This window comes from Siphateles boraxobius, unplaced genomic scaffold (genome assembly GCF_051911475.1).
Source record: "Siphateles boraxobius isolate OS27281-9 unplaced genomic scaffold, OSU_SipBor_1 35, whole genome shotgun sequence".
In the NCBI taxonomy this organism is placed as follows: domain Eukaryota; kingdom Metazoa; phylum Chordata; class Actinopteri; order Cypriniformes; family Leuciscidae; genus Siphateles; species Siphateles boraxobius.
The window spans coordinates 327,501-345,000 of record NW_027508975.1 but is presented as its reverse complement, the minus strand read 5'-3'; the positions used below and the strand labels follow the sequence as shown (position 1 = coordinate 345,000).

At 40.2% G+C, this 17,500-nt stretch overlaps 1 protein-coding gene and 1 long non-coding RNA gene across 5 annotated transcripts in view; both read right to left on the bottom strand.

Annotated features, from left to right (window-relative positions):
- Nucleotides 1-17,500, bottom strand: part of angpt1 (angiopoietin 1) — a 98,816-nt gene that overhangs the window by 19,831 nt on the left and 61,485 nt on the right. For all 3 annotated transcript variants that reach the window (XR_013190402.1, XM_077195730.1, XM_077195731.1), the window contains exons 5-7: nucleotides 5,200-5,327; nucleotides 4,026-4,127; nucleotides 617-783 (exon numbers count right to left, since the gene is read on the bottom strand). Coding sequence is in view for 2 of the 3 variants with exons in the window: in XM_077195730.1 (XP_077051845.1) it covers nucleotides 617-783; nucleotides 4,026-4,127; nucleotides 5,200-5,327 (397 nt within the window). In the remaining variant the exon portion in view is untranslated. The remainder of the gene's footprint in view (nucleotides 1-616; nucleotides 784-4,025; nucleotides 4,128-5,199; nucleotides 5,328-17,500) is intronic.
- On the bottom strand, nucleotides 10,848-12,721 carry LOC143702214 (uncharacterized). Of its 2 annotated transcripts, XR_013190411.1 has the most exons (4): nucleotides 12,608-12,721; nucleotides 11,691-11,835; nucleotides 11,436-11,529; nucleotides 10,848-10,886 (listed from the first exon to the last, which is right to left on the bottom strand). It is a non-coding gene; the product is annotated as an uncharacterized LOC143702214 (long non-coding RNA). The 2 variants fall into 2 exon arrangements; XR_013190410.1 differs by lacking the exon at nucleotides 10,848-10,886 and having other exon boundaries at nucleotides 11,422-11,529.

Genomic DNA, 17,500 nt, shown 5'->3' with positions numbered 1-17,500 from the left:
ACACACACACACACACACACACACACACACACACACACAGACACACACACACACACACACCCACCAGCACACACACACACACACACTCTCTCTCACTCACACACATACACACATACACACACACTCTATATTATGGACTTCAAAATCAGCATATTATACTGATTTCTGAAGGAGTAATGATGCTGAAAATTCAGCTTTGATCGCATGAATAAATTATATTTTAAAATATATGACAAAAGAAAACAGTTATTTTTAATTGTAATAATATTTCAGAATATTGCTGATTTTACTGTATTTTTGATCAAATAAATGCAGCTTTGGTGAGCAGAAACACTTAAATCATACCAAACCCAAAACCTTTGAACGGTACTCTGTATAAAAACCTAAAATCAAAGTATGTAAGATCTTTGACTTTTACATAAATTTAACTTTGAGTCTAAAGACAAGATGTGGAACTGGCGGTGGCAAAAAACAACAACAACAACAATCAATATATATATATATATATATATATATATATATATATATATATATATATATATATATATATATATATATATATATATATATATATATACTGTGTAATGCATTAAAAATAATGAAGAAGAGAAAGTACCTGTACTTGTGTTTTTCACTGTCGATGTGGAAACTGTCGTACTGGGAGAAGGCCTGGTGTCCGTCCCAGTCGCTGAGCTCCACACGCAGGCCGAACTGCCTCTGATTGGTCAGAATGTGAACGAACTCGTTTCCCAGCCAGTGTTCGGCCGACACACTCCCGAAGCCCTAGCGGAGAGAGAGAGGGTCGAGCGCGGGTCAGTTTAACCATGACTCGGGTCACGGGAGGCCTTGGATGAGGCAGTGGGAAAGAAAACCCTGTCCAAGATATTTCAAGCCTAATAGAATCAACACAGGGATGGAATTCCACAATTCATCATTTTCTGGAGATAATAATTACAGATTTCCAGACATTTTTGACACACGAGGGTATCAATAACCACTGGTCCATTTCTGAGCATGTTTAACGGCTGCATCAGATCTGGAAAGACTGTGAGAAAACACTCTACATTATGACATGACATCTACAGGACTAATTCATGATTTCTTGTGCAATGACAATGAAATATGCAGAACTGTGTATATAGTATATAATTAAACACGTGCATGACTTGAGTCTAGATGTTCTCTCGTGTAATTTCTATGCACACAAACACACAGACCATTTAACAGTCTGCTTTTTGCTTCCAAAAGATGTTTTGGACGAGTTTCCATGTGTGTAATGGATCCATTGAGCTCTAAACAGCTGGAAAAAGGCTTCTGAAACATGTCATAATGCAGTGCAGGTGCTGACAGTAATAATTACAGTGCAGAGTATCAGAACCGATACAAACCTTTAATGAGTAACATCTGTAATTAGTAAAGTCTCTCTGCAGCATTCACATTTATTACAGTGAATGCTGGAAACACAGCGCGATTATTTAACCCTGCAGGGAAATAATTCTGTTCTGTTTGCAATTTTTTTCCTATTTGATTTTATCAAATAGTAATCACGAATGATATAGTCGGATTTTAAGACGTTTGCCATCACATAATATTTTATTATTTATTTATTATTCATGGTACATATTTTCTCATAAGAACTTAACATAAATTTTTTAACATAAATTAGCTCTGATGATAAAAAAAAATGATGGATGGATTGATTGATGGAAAAAACAGAAAAATACATAAAAAACAAGTGCACGATGGATTTTACCAGTTTTTCTTTAGATTTTTTGACATAAAATAGCTACAATAACAAAAATAAAACATTTAAATAAATAAATGATGTTTAAAAATCATACATTTCTTCCTGGAATGAAGCATATTTCTTTATATGTAGATGTATTCATAAATTTTTGTTCATTTCTTATTATTTCAGTTTTAAGCTTAGTTTTATTTATTTCCAGTTAATAATTTTAGTGCTCAAACAAGGCAACATTTTTGTCTAGTTTTATTTAATATTTACATTTTATTTCATTTTAGCTTTATTTTAATTAACAGAAATGTTTTATAGTTTTAATTAACGATTATAACCCTGGTTATATATGCGCCTCAGGAAAATTGACTCATATTGCGTTCCGGTAATTATTAATTCCTGTCTCCTGGGAGAGAGAGATTGATGAGCAGTAAATATGAGACTTTGAAAACCCTGGTAAAGTTCCTGAAACCTGACGGCTGTGTGTGTTGCTGGGTTTCCCTTGAAGCCTGACCTGATCGTCCCTGAGAAGCTTTCTCCACACCATCATTCCCTACAGTATGTGAACACCGTGAGTAATGTAGAGGAACAGTTGATATTTTATCCTCTAAAACAGGTTCTCTGGAGTGTGTGGTTTTCTGTGCAACACAACATCGGTGTCTCAACAACTCACTCGGTTGCTATGTTTCTTTCCAAAATCCAAAGTCAGATTAACACTGCCAAAACCTGGAACAATTCTTTCCATAGTTTAAATATCTGATTCCATTCTGATGAAGAGTTTCTCCCATCTTCCTTTGGGAAAGTGTTTGGGGAAAGAGAAATGTAAGCGTTGATGATAGTGATTGGCTGCAGCGGATACTTTATATGAGGAGAGGTGAAGTTATTCCAATGCTTCATTAGATACAAACCAGGGAATACAAAATAAAAGCTTTAGTGAGAATAAAAATTAGTCTCACTAAAGTAAAAACTAAAAATTCTCTCGCTATCCCTTCGCCTGAGCATTGAACATGTCGCTATTCTTAACCTAACAGCGCAACGCAGACGAACATTTGTGCTAAATCAGCTTGTGATTACTTTATACAGTATATATTACCAAAGACAAATCAAATACAAATACATCTAAGGTTGTGATTACTTTCACTTCTATTTAAAATAAAATAAAATAAAATAAAATAAAAAAGCAGTAAATAAAATAATGCCGCTAAGGTTGTTGTTAATTTCACTTCTATTTAAAACAAAACATAAAAGCAGTAAAACAAATGAAAATAATAAAATAAAATGAAAAATAAATGAGAAATATTTGTTTCAATAAAATACAATATTTTTTTTAATAGAGCTAAGGTTGTGATTACTTTCACTTCTATTAAAAATAAAATTAAACAAAAAGCAGTAAACCAAAGGCAAAATAAAATTAAATAACGCAGCTAAGGTTGTTAATAATTTCACTTCTATTTAAAACAAAACATAAAAGCATATGAAAATAATAAAATGAAATGAAAAATAAATGAGAAATATGTGTTTAATAAAATGAAATATATATTTTTAATAGAGCTAAGGTTGTGATTACTTTCATTTCTATTTAAAATAAAATAAAATAAAATAAAAAATTAGTAAACCAAAGGCAAAATAAAATGAAATAATGCAGATAAGGTTGTTATTAATTTCACTTTTATTTAACAAACAAACAAACTTAAAAGCAGTAAAAAAAAATGAAGATAATAAAATAAATTAAAAATAAAATAAAATTTAATATAATTAAATAAAATTAAAATTAGGATGCAGCTAAATTTACGTGATTACTTTGACTTCTACTGTATTTAAAATAAAATTAAAACGCAGTAAAACAAATGCACATAAAAATCTGTGGATTGAAACGCAGTGTGATTGACTTGATTAAACTATAATAGACTAGTTAGCGTATGCAACGGATTCCGCATCACGTCTAAGAGTTAGCATGTTACGTTTCTGTGTCGAGAAAACAAATCCAGCACTGACGTCCCACTTTACCTACGACTTCTGGATTTTATAAAGCTCATTTTTTCCCAATAAAGAAGATTGACTGTAACAATGACTGTACAGTATGTGTCATGCAAACTATCATTCTGAAGGCTAGGAAGAATCCCGTCATGTCATGGCTATCCTTCACTCTTCTGAGAGTTAATCAGACACAGATGAACACAGAAGATATATGGGACATATGCACTGCTTTAAAGAGAGAGATGCAGATCATGTGAATCGTTACAGGAAGAGTCAAACAGAGGTTACTGGATAGGATTCTGGCTTTACGTACCATTTTATATTCTTTCCATGATCTCTGGAAGTCCACGCTTCCATCTTCACGTTTCTGGATGACGGTCCAGCCTCCGCCTGCAGACTCCATGTTGCAGAACACCTGTTCAGAGACACACACACACACACACACACACACACACACACACACACACACACACACACACACACACACACACACACACACACACACGCACACACACACACACACACACATACACACACAAACACACACACACACACACACACACACACACACACACACACACACAAAAAAACGTTTATCTTGACCTTATGGATCCGCATATCCTCATAACAACATCAGAGAGCAGACCTAAGATCAAACCTGGATGAAATCGAGCACACACGCACGCACGCACACACGCAGGCATGCACGCACACACGCACGCACACGCATGCAAGCACGATAGCAACGCACGCACACACACACACCTCAACCTGTTGCAATTAATCCAGTATCACTGGCTGGATGAACATTGAAAGCAGATATTCAGGGACAGGTTTATATATTCACAGATGCAGACTTTTACACACACATTCACACTGTAAAAGGTGAAAAAATGTGCACTTCTACCTCACCTGTCACAATATTCCTCATTATAATAATTCATACGCAGAATAAAGGGGCAGGGCCTGGTTGAGTTAGTTAGTAGTGTGTTAAACTGGCGGTTATGATAAGGGGCGGGACATTTCCCAAACACACACGAAGCGCACGACCAATCACAACACACTGCACCCAAAAATAATTCAAATTATACAAAATATTAAAATAAATAAGCAGTAAAACAAATACAAAATGCAAAAAAAAAATTAAAGAAAATGCAGTACATTCAATTTAATATAATATTTCAGTAAAACAAATGTGTAATGCAAATAATAAAATAGAATATCTAGCATTCTTTTACTGTGTGATCCTATGTGCAATTTTGTGATTTTGCGATACATGTAATTTTTTATGACATTTACATGATCTTACATACACCTGATCTTACATGACAGTAAAGGACATTACAGTATGATTGACTGTTGTCTAATATAAAATCTGGGTCCAGAAACAAAAGCAGTTTATCCCAGACATGCACAGATATCAAACCCTGAGTCTCTACTTAAATAGTGCCATTACGTCTTGTATTAATATGAAATCGGATTCCTACCTTTTTTGTGTCTTGTGGGCTTATGTTGATCGTGTAGACTCCATTTTTCTGGAATCCGGCTTGGTAGAGGTCGGCACAGTCCCGAAACCTCCTCTCCTCGTCAGCTTGCTTTGTGCTGTTCGGCACCGCTGAATACACACAGAACCAGGTTAGAACCAACAAAAACATAAACCAGCAGCAAAATAATAAATCCAAATGTTTATATTGGTACACACGACAGAAAGCACCTCTGGATCTGCACTGAACAAATAAATCAGTGTCCATTCCCTCTCTCACTCATATTCAGCCAAACATTTTCAACAAGACAGCAATGATGAAGACAAATAGCCTGATGATATTTTGACAATCTCCTGAAAATCTGGCAGGAGACAGCTATTTGTCAAGGGCTGTTTTTTTATTAAATTTTAAATTAATAATTTGATACAATGGACTTATTGTGTACATACATGTTTTTATATTGTACTTATATTTTGAAAATACCTGCGTGTAATTACAGCTGTAATTAACCTCAACGGGCATAGGCCTGGAGTTAGATGGCCAAGAGCTTGTGAGAAAACTGCATGGGACACGGTAAACACAGATCTATGCTTTGCATTAGAAAGATTAACTGGTACAGTTGAAAAGAAGCTGGATAAATTTGGGGACATCATTTACGCATATGGAAGTGAGAGGTTTAGTGTGGAAAAAAGGAAGGAAAAAGTACAAACTACTCCTGGATTGTCTAGACGGCAGCAGAAAATTGAAGGGTTAGTTAGAGAAAGGAGACAGCTGAGGAAGCAATGGAAAAGAGCGGAACAAAGTCAGAAGGAGGGACTCAATCTCTTACAAAGGGCCATAAAAGATAAGCTTGCAACATTACGCAGAGCTGAGCGCCTACGGAAACGCTACAAAAAGAAGGAGCGTGCGAGGGCTAATTTCTATAAAGATCCATTCAAATTCGCAAAGAAGTTATTCACCAGTGAGAAGAATGGCACTTTAAAAGCATCTAGGGTTGAGCTAGAGAGATATTTGGAGGAAACACATACAGATGCAAAAAGGCATAAGCCTATGTCTATTCCGTCAGACATCCCACCTGTCAATCCACCAGAATACCAAATGGAGGTCTGTGCACCTAAGTGGAAAGAGATAGAGCAGGTTGTGAGAAAGGCAAGGGCTTCATCATCTCCAGGGCCTAATGGAGTTCCGTACAGAGTGTACAAGAGTGCCTCAGGAGTTCTACGAATTCTGTGGAAATTGATAAAAGTGGCTTGGGAAAAGCAGGTTGTACCTAGAGCATGGCGCAGAGCAGGGGGAGTCTTTATACCCAAAGAAAAAGATGCTACAAGCATCAGTCAGTTTCGCCCTATTTCACTATTAAACGTCGAAGGCAAGATTTTCTTCAGCATTATTGCTCAGAGATTGTCAACCTACCTATTAAAGAATGGCTTCATTGACACTTCAGTTCAAAAAGCGGGCATTCCAGGATTCTCAGGATGCTTAGAACACATCAGTGTTATCTGGCAACGAATTCAATCAGCAAAAAAGGAGAGGAAGGAGCTCCACGTGACATTCCTGGATTTGGCTAATGCATATGGTTCAGTGCCACATGAGCTTCTTTGGGCATCATTTGATTTTTTCAGGGTACCGATGTCGATAACAAATTTAGTGAAAGCCTATTTTGGAGATTTGCAATTTAGTTTCTCAACTCCAGAATTCAGCACTACATGGCAATGCTTAGAGGTTGGAATAATGGCAGGATGCACTATTTCTCCACTGGCTTTTACCATGGCAATGGAAGTAATCATTAGGGCATCAAAATGGGTAGTAGGAGGAGAGCGCTTGGCTTCTGGGATGCGACTACCACCAATCAGAGCATACATGGATGACATGACACCCATGACTACAACGGTAGCCTGCACTAATCGGTTATTGGGGAAGTTAACAGATAATATTGAATGGGCACGAATGCAATTTAAGCCCTCTAAATCAAGGAGCATCTCCATAATTAAAGGCAAGGTAGTAGATAAAAGATTCTTCATTAATGGTGAGGCAATACCAACAGTTTCTCAGAAGCCAGTGAAGAGTCTAGGGAGATGGTACGATGGGGATCTAAAGGACACAGTTCGAGTGGGAGAAGTTAGACGACAAGCAGTGGAAGGGTTGAAGAGCATAAACAGCTGTGCTCTACCAGGCAAACTGAAACTCTGGTGCTTTCAGTTTGGTCTACTGCCAAGGTTGCTGTGGCCACTGACTGTGTATGAGGTTTCTTTGACAACAGTGGATAAGCTGGAAGCGTTAATAAGTTCATACATCAGGAAATGGTTGGGAGTTCCACGCTGCCTCAGCAGAGTGGGACTTTATAGTAAAGGAGTATTGCAGCTGCCAGTCTCTGCTTTAACCGAGGAGTTTAAGTGTGCCAAGGTCAGACTGGAAATGACTTTAGCAGAGTCACGCGACAAATGTGTAAGGGAGGCAGCCCCTGTGGTAAAAACTGGTAGAAAGTGGTCAGCAAAGAAATCTGTAGTAGAGGCAAAGGCTGACCTTCAAATTGGGGATATCGTGGGACAGGTACAGCATGGAAGAGGGGGTTTTGGGCTCAGTTCAGCTCCTCCTAAATGGCACAAGGCAGGCCCAGCCCAAAGGAGGAAGCTGGTAGTCAACGAGGTGCGAAAGCAGGAGGAGAGGATGAGATGTATAAAGGCCATTTCCCAGGCCAAGCAGGGAGAGTGGATGAGATGGGAGAGTGTGGAACAACGCAAAATGGGCTGGCAAGACCTTTGGTCAATGGAAGAGAGTAGGATCAGTTTCCTTATTAGGTCAACATATGATGTTCTCCCATCACCGCAGAACCTAAACCTCTGGGTAGGAGAGGATCCATCTTGTCCTTTGTGTTCATCACCTGCCACATTAAGGCACATTTTGACAGGATGTAAGGTGGCTCTTAGCCAGGGTCGGTTTACTTGGCGCCATGATCAAGTATTGCGATGTTTGGCTTTAGCATTGGAAGGCAAGCGTAGTTTGACCAATAAATTGCCGCCTGTTCTAGCAAAACTTTACACGCAGAAGACAATATTCCTCCGCCCAGGCGAGCAACCACCAAGAAAAGGTGCTAACACCAATTCTCGCCCAGGACAACTGGAAGCTGCTAGGGACTGGAAGATGCTGGTTGATCTTGATCAACGGCTTATTTTTCCACCTGAGATTGCCACCACTAACCTATGACCAGATATTGTTTTGTGGTCTGGATCAGCACGCATTGTTCAACTGATAGAGTTAACAGTGCCATGGGAGGATGCGGTAGATGAGGCATATGAGAGGAAGAAACTGCGGTATGCTCATCTGGCCACTGAAGCAGAACAGCGAGGATGGAGAGTCCAGGTTTATCCAGTGGAAGTGGGTTGTCGAGGTTTTGTGGCACACTCTACAACCCGGTTCCTCAGAGACGTCGGATTCAGTGGCCAAGAGTTGCGTCGTACAGTAAAGAACTTATCTGAAGCAGCAGAAAGGAGCAGCAACTGGCTGTGGTTGAGACGGAAAGATTCTAGCTGGCTGTGTACAGGCCGCCATGCTACGGTTTCGTAGAATTCTTGAAAACTTGAAAGGTCTGTTGGTTTATTTGTATAGGTTGTATAGTATTTACAGTCATTACGTTCCTGTGTATATTGCGTGAATGACGGGTGGTTGGGCAGATATTGTGTTTTGCGGTAGGTGGTATGCCATACGGAACCATTGCCACTGAAACTGCATATTAACGCACCAGTGGGGCTCGACAGCCTTAGTCAAACGGGTTGGCGCGTATGGTTGGGTTGCGGAGAGATTGTGAGATTGTGATTAGGTCTCAGCAGCAACTGTTGGTTTATTTGTATTGGTCGTATAGTATTTACAGTCATTACGTTCCTGTGTATATTGCGTGAATGACGGGTGGTTGGGCAGATATTGTGTTTTGTGGTAGGTGGTATGCCATACGGAACCGTTGCCACTGAAACTGCATATTAACGCACCAATGGGCTCGACAGCCTTAGTCAAACGGGTTGGCGCGTATGGTTGGGTTGCGGAGAGATTGTGAGATTGTGGTTAGGTCTCAGCAGCAAGAGGGAAGTAGAGGTCAGTAAGCTGGGCTGAGTTGAGTGGGGGACGGAGGGGGGTGACTCTGGGACGCCAGAGTCACTGTCGAGCCCTCTTGAGGTGTCGTGGGCTAGTCGACGAAACACTGAGGACGGAAGGTGCCCACTTGAAGACCCTAGAGATGTTCCCTACTCCGCTCAATCCAGGGGGTTGTTATGGGGGGACCGCACTGTGGTTGCAGCCGTTGTGTGTGCTGACGCGCAATATTAACACCAGACAGAAGATTCACGTCACCAGATGGAAAGAAGCGTAAATGGATGGAGAAGCATAGGTTACTGTAAAGCTACGTCTTAGTTGGTGATTATCTTGGCGAAAGCCGAGTACAAATCAGCATGAAGTTTTAACATCTACTCTCGTGTAATGGAAATCAATGAGTGTGATTACATTTGTAATTACACAGTTGACCCTTCCCTTACACCTTAACCCACCCTTAAACCGACCCATAACACACAAACCTGACCCTAACCTTACCCGTATCACACACCCCTGACCCGAACCTTACCCGTATCACACACACCTGACCCTAACCTTACCCATATCACACACACCTGTCCCTAACCTTACCCGTATCACACACACCTGTCCCTAACCTTACCCGTATCACACACACCTGTCCCTAACCTTACCCATATCACACACACCTAACCCGAACCTTACCCGTATCACACACACCTGTCCCTAACCTTACCCGTATCACACACACCTGACCCGAACCTTACCCGTATCACACACACCTGACCCTAACCTTACCCGTATCACACACACCTGTCCCTAACCTTACCCGTATCACACACACCTGACGCTAACCTTACCCGTAAAACACACACCTGTCCCTAAACTTACCCGTATCACACACACCTGTCCCTAACCTTACCCGTATCACACACACCTGACCCTAACCTTACCCGTATCACACACACCTGACCCTACCCTTACCCGTATCACACACACCTGTCCCTAACCTTACCCGTATCACACACACCTGTCCCTAACCTTACCCGTATCACACACTCCTGACCCTAACCTCACCCGTATCAAACACACCTGACCCTAACCTTACCCGTATCACACACACCTGTCCCTAACCTTACCCGTATCACACACACCTGTCCCTAAGCTTACCCGTATCACACACACCTGACCCTAACCTTACCCGTATCACACACACCTGACTCTAACCTTACCCGTATCACACACACCTGTCCCTAACCTTACCCCTTATCACACACACCTGACGCTAACCTTACCCGTAAAACACACACCTGTCCCTAAACTTACCCGTATCACACACACCTGTCCCTAACCTTACCCGTATCACACACACCTGACCATAACCTTACCCGTATCACACACACCTGTCCCTACCCTTACCCGTATCACACACACCTGTCCCTAACCTTACCCGTATCACACACTCCTGACCCTAACCTCACCTGTATCAAACACACCTGACCCTAACCTTACCCGTATCACACACACCTGTCCCTAACCTTACCCGTATCACACACACCTGTCCCTAACCTAATCGTATCACACACACCTGACCCTAACCTTACCCGTATCACACACACCTGACCCCTAACCTTACCCGTATCACACACACACCTGACCCCTAACCTTACCCGTATCACACACACCTGTCCCTAACCTTACCCGTATCACACACACCTGTCCCTAACCTCAACCGCATCACACACACCTGTCCCTAACCTTACCTGTATCACACACACCTGTCCCTAACCTTACCCGTATCACACACACCTGACCCTAACCTTACCCGTATCACACACACCTGTCCCTAACCTTACCCGTATCACTCACACCTGACCCTAACCTCACCCGCATCACACACACCTGACCCTAACCTTACCCGTATCACACACACCTGTCCCTAACCTTACCCGTATCACACACACCTGACCCTAACCTCACCCGCATCACACACACCTGACCCTAACCTCACCCGTATCACACACACCTGACCCTAACCTCACCCGTATCACACACACCTGACCCTAACCTCACCCATGTCACACACACCTGACCCTAACCTTATCCGTATCACACACACCTGACCCTAACCTTACCCGTATCACACACACCTGACCCTATCACATACACCTGACCCTAACCTTACCCGTATCACACACACCTGACCCTAACCTTACCCGTATCACACACACCTGACCCCTAACCTTACCCATATCACACACACCTGACCCTAACCTCACCCGCATCACACACACCTGACCCTAACCTTACCCGTATCACACACACCTGACCCGAACCTTACCCGTATCACACACACCTGACACTAACCTTACCCGTATCACACACACCTGACCCTAACCTTAACCTTACCCGTATCACACACACCTGACTCTAACCTTACCTGTATCACACACACCTGACCCCTAACCTTACCCGTATCACACACACCTGACCCTAACCTTACCCGTATCACACACACCTGACCCTAACCTTACCCGTATCACACACACCTGACCCTAACCTTACCCGTATCACACACACCTGTCCCTAACCTTACCCGTATCACACACACCTGTCCCTAACCTCACCCGCATCACACACACCTGTCCCGAGCCTTACCCGTATCACACACACATGACCCTAACCTTACCCGCATCACACACACCTGACCCTAACCTTACCCGTATCACACACACCTGACCATAACCTTACCCGTATCACACACACCTGACCCTATCACACACACCTGTCCCCTAACCTTATCCATATCACACACACCTGACCCTAACCTTACCCGTATCACACAAACCTGACCCCTAACCTTACCCATATCACACACACCTGTCCTAAACCTTACCCGTATCACACACACCTGTCCCTAACCTTACCCGTATCACACACACCTGTCCCTAACCTTACCCGTATCACACACACCTGACCCTAACCTCACCCGTATCACACACACCTGTCCCTAACCTTACCCGTATCACACACACCTGACCCTAACCTCACCCGCATCACACACACCTGACCCTAACCTTACCCATATCACACACACCTGTCCCTAATCTTACCCGTATCACACACACCTGACCCTAACCTCACCCGCATCACACACACCTGACCCTAACCTTACCCGTATCACACACACCTGACCCGAACCTTACCCTTATCACACACACCTGACCCTAACCTTACCCGTATCACACACACCTGACCCTAACCTTAACCTTACCCGTATCACAAACACCTGACTCTAACCTTACCTGTATCACACACACCTGACCCCTAACCTTATCCGTATCACACACACCTGACCCCTAACCTTACCCGTATCACACACACCTGACCCTAACCTTACCCGTATCACACACACCTGACCCTAACCTTACCCGTATCACACACACCTGACCCTAACCTTACCCGTATCACACACACCTGTCCCTAACCTTACCCGTATCACACACACCTGTCCCTAAACTCACCCGCATCACACACACCTGTCCCGAGCCTTACCCGTATCACACACACATGACCCTAACCTTACCCGCATCACACACACCTGACCCTAACCTTACCCGTATCACACACACCTGACCATAACCTTCCCCGTATCACACACACCTGACCCTATCACACACACCTGTCCCCTAACCTTATCCATATCACACACACCTGACCCTAACCTTACCCGTATCACACAAACCTGACCCCTAACCTTACCCATATCACACACACCTGACCCTAACCTTACCCGTATCACACACACCTGTCCTAAACCTTACCCGTATCACACACACCTGTCCCTAACCTTACCCGTATCACACACACCTGTCCCTAACCTTACCCGTATCACACACACCTGACTCTAACCTCACCCGCATCACACACACCTGACCCTAACCTTACCCATATCACACACACCTGTCCCTAACCTTACCCGTATCACACACACCTGACCCTAACCTTACCCGTATCAGACACACCTGACCCTAACCGTATCACACACACCTGACCCTAACCTTACCCGTATCACACACACCTGACCCCTAACCTTATCCGTATCACACACACCTGTCCCTAACCTTACCCGTATCACACACACCTGACCCTAACCTCACCCGCATCACACACACCTGACCCCTAACCTTACCCGTATCACACACACCTGACCCTAACCTTACCCGTATCAGACACACCTGACCCTAACCGTATCACATACACCTGACACTAACCTTACCCGTATCACACACACCTGACCCCTAACCTTATCCGTATCACACACACCTGTCCCTAACCTTACCCGTATCACACACACCTGACCCTAACCTCACCCGCATCACACACACCTGACCCCTAACCTTATCCGTATCACACACACCTGACCCTAACCTTACCCGTATCACACACACCTGTCCCTAACCTTATCCGTATCACACACACCTGACCCTAACCTTACCCGTATCACACACACCTGACCCTAACCTTACCCGTATCACTCACACCTGACCCTAACCTTACCCGTATCACACACACCTGACCCTAACCTTACCCGTATCACACACACCTGACCCTAACCTTACCCGTATCACACCTCAACAGCAGCAGCAGCACCTCAATACAACATGAACACAATAAGTACATTGTACATATTTTTCGATGTAAGTACATAATACTTAAAGCCATTTAATATGTGGGACCCAAAAAAAACAAATATTTTTTTTTACTTCTTTTAATAGAAGTGAAAGTAATCAAAACCTTAGCTGAATACTAATTTAATTTAATTAATTATTTTTTTTACATAGCACAGGCTTATTAAATAAATGAATAATTGTGATTGGCAATGGGTATACAGTATGTATTTCTTCATCTTCTGTCAGCATGTGTATAAAACTGTCCGTATCTAATATCGGTTTCATACACAAACCCATTCAAACAGATCAAAACATGTCAGCATAGCAGAAAATATCAATGTTGTAAAATATTGCACGCTGTGGAATAAATCACATGTAACCCCTTTAAAAACAAATACTGAGTTAATGGAATAAATAACACAGGGAAAATTCAAAATATTGTATCAGTTTTCATGCAATATTTCCAATCTGGTTGGAATTATTATGAGATTAAAAAGGACAGCAAGTACACCGGTGTGTTATCAACATAATCTTCTTCAGTGACTGACATTTTTCCAAGTGTGAAAGTGTTTTAATCAAAGCGCGGATCTCTCCGACTCCAACAGCTGCGTTTCTTTCCATCTGCAGACAATTACAACGGCAATATTATGAAACCAAGCAAGAGTCTGCGGACAAAATACTACAAGCTATAAATTTCAAGTTCCTGTTATAACAAGTGGTTTATATTTACCCACCGTGTCACAGTTATATAGAAGCAAATTCCTTCCGATTCCCCTCTCCTCTTTTCACTGCTAAAGATCTACGTTTCTTTTTTTCTTTTTCTTTTTTTTATTAACAAGACAAAGCTGCACTTACAAAGAAGTAGGCCAATGACATATACAAACAAGTACACATAGAAGGGAGAAAAGAAGAAAAAAAGGAGAAAAAGAGCTAAATATATATATTACATTATATATTATATATATATATATATATATATATATATATATATATATATATATATATATAATATATAATGTAATTTTTATATAACATTATATATAATGTAACTTTTGCCCGGTTTTTTTGTGGCAAGCTTATGCGTGCGTTGAGATGCAGAATAGGCAATATATTACGAAAACGCTCATTATGGTTTAGCATTCTCTCCCATATAGTATACATAACTTCCAACCCAACTACAGTCGTGCACGGGCAGGGGCAGCCCGACTTATTTCACATATTTTCTAACCAGCACATCACTTCGGCGTTCTGAGCAAGCGGCGCTTAATCTTCATAAAGCTTCATACCGGAAAAGGACAACAGGCTTCTGGTTCAAACCCGCTATGAATCATGGGTAAATTCGCTAACCAGGAAAAAGTTGGATATGTCAGAGGTCGCACGCCTCTGGAGCAACTAGGGGTTAAGTGTCTTGCTCAGGGACACATTGGTGTCTCACAGTGGATTCGTACCCGGGTCTCTCACACCAAAGGCATGTGTCTTATCCACTGCGCCATGTATAATATGAAGTATAACATGATGATTTGATTCTCAAGAAACTTTTATGATTATTATCAATGTTGAAAACAGTTGTGTACCTTTTTTTTAGGATTCTTTGATGAACAGAAAGTTAAAAACAACAGCATTTATTTGAAATAGAATCTTCTGTAACATTATAAATGTCTTTACTGTCACTTCTGATCCATTTAATTCCTTCTTAATGAATAAAAGTATTGATTTATTTAATACCCCCCCCCCCAAAAAAAAATTTTTCTTACTGACCCCTATATTTTGAACGATAGTGTTTAATGTAACAAAATATTCTATTTCAGATAAATACTGTAAATAAAAATGTAAATAACTGTTTTCAACACTGATAATAATCCTAAATGTTTCTTGAGCATCAAATCATCATATTATAGTGATTTCTGAAGGATCATGTGACACTGAAGACTGGAGTAATGATGCTGAAAATTCAGCTTTGATCACAGGAATAAATTACAATTTACAATATATTCACATAGAAAACAGCTGATTTATATTGAAATAATATTTCACAATTTACTGGGTTTGTTTTGTATTTTTAATCAAATAAATGCAGCCTTGGTGAGCAGAAGAGACTTCTTTTAAAAACATTAAAACTCTTACCGACCCCAAACTTTTGACGGCAGTGCATATATATATATATGACATAAACTCACTAAGTGATTAATAGATATCTACACAATTTGAAACAATACTACTAATAATATTGGTTATTACACTGTAAAATCCGATTAGTTAACCTTACTTAAAAAAAGCATGCAAACTGATTGCACTTAAAAAACTAAGTACAGTGGAATAGGTATTGCGTGTTGCATTAACACATCCTTGTTTAGTAGAGTAAACTTACTCTTGAGTTTAAGTTACTAAAACAAATGTGTGCGGTGCACTTGACAATTGATTTTAGATGTACTCCTGACTTTTATAGACTACTCAGGTATGACTATTTCAAACAATAATATAGTATTATAGTAATAATAATTCTGCTGTGTCTGCTGAAGAGCAGGAGATGTGAGTGAGTGTCAGGGCCGTTTAGGCACAGCTTTGATCCTGTCGTGGGACGGAGGGCAACTCTTCATCCAGGATGTTATTCCTGCGCTCCGGTTCAGGATTGAGTGTCAGTGACGAGGATCTCCCGCTGTGACGGAGAGCAGCTTCTGACTCCACAAACGCTGTGTGTCAGACGACGGGGATTTACCTCTTTATAACAGCAGGACTGACGAGAGCGACACGAGCAACGCTCATAAAAGAGAAGAAAACCTAATGCTTATTACCGTACGTTCAAATAAATATATGAGAAATATGATACGATATGATTAACGATAAGATAAAATAAAATAAAAAATTCAATAATTTACAAAAATATTTAAATAAAATAATAATAATAATATGTATTATTGCACAATTAAATAAATATCTATGGAAAAATTAAATATACAATATAATTGTAAAAATAAAATGCTTATAACTGCAGATTAAAATAAACAAAAAATTATTTTGATTAATCAAAGTTATTGTAACAAGTTACCGAATATTTTAAAATAATGCATTCAACTGAAAATGTTTAGAAAATAAATAAACAAATAAATATAGAAGTAAATAATGTCTAATGGTTATTATTGCACACTTAAATATATATGGACAAATAAAATACATTACTAATTAACAATAAGATAAAAAGATTTAATAACAAAAATAAAACAATAATAAAAATAACTAAAAAAGCCTAATGCCAATTATTGCACATTTAAATAAATAATATGAAAAAAATAATACAATGTGATTAACTATAAAATAAAATACAAAAATAATAATAAAAAAGTAAAGTTTTTTTTAAAGACTTACAGAATATTTAAAATAAAATAAAGCCTAATGCTTATTATTGTGCAGTAATATACATATATTATATATATATAATATATATATATATATATAATATATATATATATATATATATATATATATAAATTAATGTTATCATTAAATAAGATATCAAGCAAGTAAAATAAATAAAGCTTAATGCTTATTATTGCACATTTAAATAAATATATATG